At 58.9% G+C, this 8,387-nt stretch overlaps 1 protein-coding gene across 1 annotated transcript in view; it reads left to right on the top strand.

Moving 5' to 3' along the window:
- INPP5A (inositol polyphosphate-5-phosphatase A) overlaps positions 1 to 8,387 on the top strand; it is a 167,131-nt gene that overhangs the window by 137,456 nt on the left and 21,288 nt on the right. The window contains exon 10 of the mRNA XM_081822987.1: positions 7,698 to 8,303. Within this exon, the coding sequence (XP_081679113.1) occupies positions 7,698 to 8,303 (606 nt within the window). The remainder of the gene's footprint in view (positions 1 to 7,697; positions 8,304 to 8,387) is intronic.

Here is an 8,387-nt window from a genome sequence, read left to right as displayed (position 1 = left end):
TGGTGTTTCTGCCCCTGCCATGGTGGGAGTGGTGGGTGTGAGCAGCCCAGGAGCCCTGGGCAGCCTGGCGTCCTCGGGACAGAGGGAAGGGATGCGCCAGCCCACGTCCCAAGTCCCGAGAGGCACCCGGAGAAAGCCTCATTGGGTGTGGGGCGGTCACAGCCCTTAGTGGCCTCAGGTGGTGTGGGTTAGGTGTGCAGAAGCGCCATCTTCTCTGTGCCGTGAGCAGACGCTGGTGGTAGAGAGGGTTTCTCCTCCAAACTGGGAGCTGGTGCAGACGGGACTGCACGTCCAGGCTGCCTCCTCGCTGCGGGCTCCACTTGTATCTGCAGTGGCTGAGTGGGGGGCTCGTGCGTGGTGCGTTGGCTTATTCGTGTGGCTTTTTAAGAGTCTTGCTTTAAAACAACAGATTTACTCATTTAAATCATTAAATTCATTTAATTACTGTTTCAGAAGAAAAGAAACCTTTATCTGGTCTGTTTTGAGATAGGGCTTGTGGCATCAAAGTAAAGCAAACTATGACGTTATACTTAATTATGACAATTTTGGGTTTCGTGTTTAGGGTATTTTATTTTATTTTTTTAAAGATTTTATTTATTTATTTGACAGGGAGACACATCGAGAGAGGGAACACAAGCAGGAGGAGTGGGAGAGGGAGAAGCAAGCTTCCCGCAGAGCAGGGAGCCTGATGCGGGGCTCGATCCCAGGACCCTGGGATCTTGACCTGAGCCGAAGGCAGACGCTTAAGGACTGAGCCACCCAGGCGCGCCCCTAGGGTATTTTCTCCCAGAAAGTTTGCCTTACAAACATTAGCTCGTATTTCCAGTTGGTAGATTGATGTCAAAATAATTATCCACATAATTATAGAAAAAAGACGTTCCCCCTCACCAGTCCCCTAATGTGGGACCTTGATTTGCTGATTCATGGTCGGGTCTGTGCTCACCAATCTGTGATGCTTTTTTCTGTGTGTTCTGCTAGTTCATGCTTTATTTACCCCACTTTTGGCGTCAGCGCAGCTCATGGGGATTTTAGGACTGCAGACGGTGCCAAAGCTGGTGGGCAGGCTGTCTCTCTATCTGTGGCCTACGCTGCTGGTGGGAAGAAGTGCCCCTGCCCTCCAGTCGTCCCAGGTCGGAGCCCTGGCGTGTCCATGGAAGCCCGGGTGTTCTCAAGAGACCAAACCAAGAGCCTGTCCAGTGTCCCCGGCCAGGGCCTCGTCCCTGGCCCGAGCTGCGGGCATGCACACACCTGCTGGACACCGGTCTGAGAAGAGCACACGCAGCTTCCTTCCAGAATGCCGGCTGTGTGTCCTGTGTGGGCTCACAACCACCACTGGGCTTTGCCCAGTGCGCCCGAGCTCTGTCAGGACCCGTCCTTGTGGCCCGGCTGGGAGGGAGTCCGCAGAGCCGTCCTGGGAGAGATGAAAGGGTCTTTATGGCACGTTGTTGTTCTGGATGAACAGTGCACAGTCTGAAACAGAGGGGGAAGGTGCCTTGGCGGCTGACCTAACCCTCGTAACAGCGCCTCCTCAGGACCCACTCGCGGCTCCCCATGTCCCCCGGCTGCAGTGGCCAGGGCCCTCGAGCCTGTGGTGTCAGCGCTTCGGGGTCCTCAGAGATGGTGGTTCCCCAACACTTTTTAATAGGCCTCTTTTCTCCTGAGAGTGTAGGGGTTTGGTGGGAAAACCTTGGAAAGAGCCAGAGCTCATGGGAAGGGTCTTTGGGAAGTCAGCATAAATGGGATGGGCGACTGTTGGGGACAGTTCCTGCTGGAGACAGTGAGCACCTTTCCAGAGAGAGGATAAGACCTCGAGATGCTCTCTGGTGGAAGCTGCCCTGCTCGGCCCTCAGGCCCTCTGGCCCCGTTCTGAACCATTCTTTGTGACAGTGCAGACCAGCCTGACCCCAAAAACGAAGGGGATCACCATCGGGACACTCCCGTTTGCAGCCACCAGGCCCGCCGCCCTCCCCTGCTGTCACACCCCTCTGTGCGTCTCAGGTGCTGTGTGTGCATGGGGATGCGTGTCCACGTGTTGTGTGCACGGGGTGCTCGCTCTAACCCCGTAACTGATGTGGTTCCGACACCACAGACCCCGTGGTGAGGCCGCAGAATCGCCCGCTGGGCCTGGGTGGAGCCGGGAAAAGGAGCTGCGCTGCATGCTCTGCGTCAGGGTCTCTGGTCCATCAAGAAGCCGCTGCTCCCAGCAGGTGCATGGCACCCGGGCTTGCGCCTGGGACCTGCTCTCAGATGGGGCAGACACCACTGTTGCCTGGGAGGAAAGTCCACGTGAGCACATAGAGCTCAGGGCCACCCGAGACGGCCGTGCAGGGCACCTGCCCATCTCTCCTGCGCCCCGCGGTGGCTCCGCTCTCCTCTTGGACGACAGAGGCCAGCTCATCGCAGTTGCCCCAACCCCCCACCCCCTGCTCTGCTATGGCCAGAGTGCCGACCTCCCTGCTTCCGAAGGTGTCTGCAGCCCCTTCCTGAGCCCCAGACGCCTCCCCGAGCAGCCTGCCGCAGGGGGCCCCCCAGCACCGTACCGCTTCTGCTGTGTTGTAGCGGTTTGTCAGGAAGGTCCTGGGAGGGTGGCACAGGGTCCCACGGCTGGTCCTGGGAAGCGCTGGGGCCGCACCCCCAGGTCTGGGGGTCGATGGCTCTGGTCCTCCTCCATCCCTGAGACTCCCAATGCCCTCAGGCCCTTTGCTGGGCTCACCGCTTCCTTGGCACCTCCATTTAAAGTTGGAGACTTTGTTTTAAGGGCCATTTCTTCTGCAAGCTTTTCCTGCCGGCCTTTCCAGAGTCAGCCCCGTGAGTATCTATGGCTGAAATTAGGCTGGAGCACGCCTTTGTTTCCGATTTCACGCTCTCAGAGGGCCTGCATGTCGTTCTGCGGAGCTGTCAGGGGATGAAAGCCTGCAGCAGGGTCCTGCTTCCTGGGAAAGGCGTGAACGATGGGGGAAATGTGTCTCCAAGCCCACCCACCAGTTCACGGAGGCCAGGCCGAGAGTCAGGAGGGGCGCATCCTCTGGAGTCCCTGGGCACGCGGCAAGGGGCAGGGCTCAAGGCTTCTCCTCTGCCCTCGTCCCTCCTGCTTCCTCCTTTCTCCTCTGTCCTCCCTGGGCTCTCATTCACTTGGTCGCCTGAAACACTCGTGGGCCAGGGAGTGTTTCAGGCAGATGAGTGAAGAGAAGCTTCCTCCTCTCTCCTCCTTTCCTCCATGAGTGTTGACGTCTGGAATGCGCCAAAAGCACACTTTGCTTAGCAATCAAACACCTTTTCCCTGTGGGGTTATCCCTCTCTGGGAGTAGGGGGCACGCGAATATAGCCCAGGTTAGCTCACAGCTCCGGAGCCGTGCCCACAGGCAGCCTGGCGGGAGAGATCAGGTGAGGGTGAACACGTGGCCAGGACGCTGCCCCGGGCCGTGGGGGCCTTGTGAGGCTCTCCAGGGTCCCAGTGCCTCGCCCAGTGGTCTCGGTTTGAAAACAAAGAAAAGCCTATTCCTGCAGCTGCAAAAATTTTTAATTCTTAATTCCTTAAGAATTCGCTCCAGTGTTTTCCTCGAAGCTGCCTGCACCGTGTCTGGATGCGGGGCCCAGGCTGGCTCTGGGGCTCGCTTCTGTTCTGTTTAACGCAGCCCTGAGCAGCCCTGCTGAGGACGTCTCGGCCCCAGCACCGTCGTCCACTCCCTGCACGTTAAACAGTCTGTGGACATCTGGCCCGACTGGTTTTCATCGCTGACTAAAGTCGGGATTGGACCTTGCCCCACCTCTTTGTGCAGCCATGGGGGAGGGACGGCGACCCCGAGACAATGGCCCTGCTCACCCCTCTGGAAAGCTCCGCTCCAGGCCAGACAAGGAGCGCCTGGCGTCCTCAAGGTGCCGGCCTTCCCCCTTGTGCTGATTTGGGACAGGCTTTGCTGGGGCCAGTGGTCAGGTCAGGAGGCTGCAGGGATGGAGTTTGCATGTGCGTCCCTGGCTACCCCTTGTGCTCTGGGCGGGAGGGCACCTTCTTCCAGGACCTTCTGATCCTGTTCCCAGAGGAGCGGGGCCTCCTCAGAATGCTTCTGGAAGGTCAAGTCATGCAGACCGTCTGCTGAGAACTTTCTGGGTGCCTGTGGCCCTCAGTGGGGACCCGGCCATCACTGACAGGGGGGCTCAGAGTTGTAGGAAGGGGGTTCATGGCTCCACCAACAAACAGGTGACTTTGCGTCAAAGCACAGAGACAGGATGTGTGGACTGCCAGGACCCAGGATACGTGGGCGGTAAGAGGAAGTCACGGGAGCAGAAAGGGCCCTTTCCCGGCACCCATGTTCCCAGGAGCTTAGCTCTGCTTCTGTGGCCACTGTGGCCTCCGTGGTTCTTGCACAGGCTCTGCGGATGGGATGTCACGGACCCCGATGAGGAGCCTGCTGACCCCAGGCTCGCCCCAACTCAGCCCTCACTGCATTCCGGAACAGTCCTTCCCGGTGCCATGACCCTGAGTGCATCCAAATATGCAGAGTGATGTGCGTCCACGGGCCTGGGGGGTGGGCTTCTTCCGGGCCTGAGGGGGACCAGACCCCTGCCCGCTCCCATGGGGACTTCTCCTGACCCTGGGGGAGAGTGCAACCAAACGCAGATTCCCAGCCCACCCGGGCCTTGCGGACAGAGGCGGGACTCCCCATTCCTGTTCAGCAGACATTTTTAAATTCGAAATATGCTTCCAATATATACACCAACTTCCTGCGTTTTCTGGGGTGGAGGGAAGCAGGAGGATGGAGAGGCGTGCCCCCGAGAAGGGAAGGACCCGCCAGGCCTCTGGACTCACACCTGCGTTGGCACACGCATCCCCTCCGCTGTCCACATCCTGTGGCCCGGGCCCGCTTCCAGAGGCTGCCTCCCCAGCACGGCCCGTGTCCTGTCTCCTGTCCGTCCATCTCCTCCCCACCACAGTCCCCACACTGAAGACACTGCACCTGGGGGCCCCTCAGCCCCTCGCCAGCTCCCTGAGTGCCTGTCCCTGGAGCCCCCACACGTGTGCTCTACATTCGCTGTCCAGTTCTTCCTCTGGGAACCCTCTGTTACGGGGTCCCCATGGTCTCACCCCGACACCCTCGACCGCTGGCTCTACACTGCCCGGCTCGCAGCCCCCCGGTCCTGGCACGTGCAGAGGCCACCTGCCTGCCCGGGGCTGAGCTGGTCCTTTGGAAACTTCGGCTGAGAGTCCGCCTCGGCTGGCTGAGCTCACAGCAAACGGCGGGGAACCTGCTCAGAGACCACGCTTTGGACACAGATGGAGGCGTGGGTCCTGCCGCCTCGAGTGGGTACACAGCACAGCGGCTACAGCTTCCGGGTACAGTTTGGAAACTAAGCAGTTTAAACAAGGAGACTTTCCAGCCCTCTGTTTAAAGCTGCCTTACCTAGTTCCTGTTCCTGATGGAATTTTTCAAATTTATGTTCAGATATTTTTGGTCTATGTGCCTCTTACCAACACAGACTAAAACATACCGCATGAAACTTTGGGACATACTTCCTAACAGACCTAGCTGCCCCCAAATCAGCCCAGTTTGTTTACTTTGTTCAGTAAGGCCCGAAAGGAGACTCGAACTCAGGACTTTCCGGACCTGTCCGATCCAGCCAGCTGGCATTCCCGGGAAACCCAGGAGCCTGGAGCTCTGTCATGCACGTGGTAGGTGCCGGTCAGACCAGTGCATGCTTGCGGTGGGGACTGAGCTCCACCTGCTCACCGTCCATGCTGCCTCGGACCACAGGGCCTTTCTGCCTGCAGCAGAGGGTACAGAGTGGATTCTGCAAGACTGCATCTTGAAGGCCCGGCTGGAAGGGTCCAGGGGTGCTCGCGTCTTCGGTCGAGTTTTGCACCATGGGGGAGCATGGTGGCAGTTGAGTGGGAGCACTTGGGACAGACTCAGCTCCTGGATGGGCGGGGCACGCAGGCGCCTCGGACCGCTGGTGGCTTCGTGTCAGGCTGGCTGTAAACTTCAGGATCCGCAGAAAGCACTGGAAATAGCCCTCTGGGCTGACACTGGGGCCCTGGGTCCTGGGGCTGCCCGGTCTAGCAGCCCTGCTTCAGAACTTATCCGGACTGAGAAGAAACCCAAGAATTTCATTATCCACACAACAGGTGGACAGCCTTGGGGACAGCGGTCCCGTGAGATTCCAAGACAAAAACCGGCACTCCAAGTGCCAAGAAGACAAAGTGCGGGGCTGTCCTATCTGCTGCCCCTTCGTGTGGCTGCTGGTAATGAAATAAATCTTAGGTAGCTCTTAAAAAATAGCATCTTGGGTATTATTTTTTTCTCCTTTCAAAGGAAAAATCCCTTCCGTAAGTAGGCGAGCGGAAAGGCCCCGGCCTGCAGGTTTCTGCATGGCTGGTCATGACTGCGGATTGAAAGCAGAGAGGAGGCCGAGGCCAGGCTGGCCGGGGCCTGATCACTTCTTTACAACCTGGTGAATGAGGTGGCTCCGTGGGAGGGTGCGGAGAAAGCGCCGGCCTCTCTCCCAGCGCCCGGGCTGATCAGATGTTTATACTTTGGGAGCCCGCCCAAAATGGCTAAATAAAGCAATTTTTTTACAAGTTTCTAGCAGATGCCTTTGGGAGAAGAACCAAGAATTTCCTGAATCGCGTCCTGGGGTGGCTACAATGGCCGTCTGCCTGTGGAGCCCTCCCCCATTCAAGGAAGCACTTAAGCCACTTAAGCGCATTAGCATCTGGATGGAGCTGGATCTCCTCAGGATGCAGGGGTGGGCAGGGTGGCCGCGCTCTGCTACGGATTGTTCCTGCGCTTGTTCTAATCCGCACTGTTTGAAGGCGGCCAGACTGATTTGTGACACATGAGTCCAAAAGCCACTTTGGGGGCTTGACCTGCTTAACTCATCTGTGCTCTGAATGTCAATGGCCTGTCCTGGAGGACGCTGTGGGGACGGCAGCCGCTGCCTCCCCTGCCCCATGCTGGGTGGTGTGCATGCCCGCCCCCCACGTACCTGGAAGGGGTCTGCCCCCTGGCTCTGGAGGGGCTTGCGGCTCATCCCAGTGGGTCCCTGCTCAGGAGGGGTCCCCACCCAACCCAGGCCTGCTCTCCCGCTCTCCCCTGGGTGAAGGGCTTCTCACAACTTCACAAGGGCCCATGAGTCAAAATTAGTTGTTTTCTTGCAGTGGTCTTTTTTTTTTTTTTTAAATAAAACTCATCTAGTCATTTTTAAAGAATAGCTCCATTGAGGTTTGGTTTACGCACCAATCTCAGTCCCAGGCAGCCTCCACGTGCCCTTTCTGGACATTTTGTGTGCATGGACCCTGGTCCCATGTGACCTTTCCTTAAGGAAAGAGCATCATCAGCGGCAGGGGGTGGGGGCCCCCGCTTCCCACGTCCAGTCTGCCTTCTCTCTGTGCTGCTCTCCTTCTGAACAAGGACAAGTCCCTTGTACTTCCTTTGTTACATGCGTTCCTCAGTAGCCCTGATGGCTCGGGGCCCCGGGAGTCGGCTTGCTGCCCTGGGTCTCCAGTGTCGTCCTGCCCTTAGGGAGCCACTCGTTGGCACCCGCCCCAGCCTTTCCCGCCTCACACCCAGTTCCGACTGGGAGAATTTTCTCAACAAACCTGGACTTAATTTAGTTTGTAGTCCATCAGACGGTGGCCTGCTCGCCGTGACCTGGGCTGTGCCGTGCGGCCGTGGGGCTGACCCTGCTCCCTCGTCCCTCTCCCCGCCTGTTCAGCTGTTCCCTCCCTCAGCCGGTCAATGTCTGCCCCCGAACCCAGCGTGGCCTCTGTTCTCCCTGGTGTTGCCTTCCCCGTCCTGTCCTGCTGCCCATGGGGCAGATCTCGTGGCAGTGTGTGTCCCCAGCCTGCCATGGGGACAGCACGAGACGGCAGTGAGTTCCCCGCCCCTGCCCTGCACAGGGCTGTCTTCAGTGAAGCCCCAGCAGACCTTCCAGGGTCCGAGCCGAGCCAGCTGTGGGGCAGCTCCCGGAAGCAGAGGTGGGCAGGGAGGCCAGGGCCCGCTCCAGGTGTGCGGCGCTTGCCGACAGGCCTGCCCTTGGATGGGGTGCCCGTCACACTCCTGCTGCTGTGCGGGCGGGTCCGCGGTCCCTTTATGTGGAGGGGCTGGAAAGGACGGGGTCAGGGAGAGAGGCCAGGAAGTGTGCTGATCGCGTTGAGGAGACGGGCTGTGGGCCCCTCTCGTGGGACTGAGGCCCTTCTGTGTCTTTCCCAGACTCTCTGCACAAAGGCCACGATGCAGACCGTCCGCGCCGCCGACACCAATGAAGTCGTGAAGCTGATATTTCGCGAGTCGGACAATGACCGGAAGGTAAGCGCACCCGAGCTGAGGGCCGCGACCACAGCAGGCCACCGTGGCCATTTGGAGTTGGGGAGCGCAGGGACTGCTCGAGGC

This window comes from Leptonychotes weddellii, chromosome 6 (assembly GCF_054177405.1).
Source record: "Leptonychotes weddellii isolate Sample4059 chromosome 6, ASM5417740v2, whole genome shotgun sequence".
In the NCBI taxonomy this organism is placed as follows: Eukaryota; Metazoa; Chordata; class Mammalia; order Carnivora; family Phocidae; genus Leptonychotes; species Leptonychotes weddellii.
This window is presented reverse-complemented; position numbering and strand designations above follow the sequence as displayed.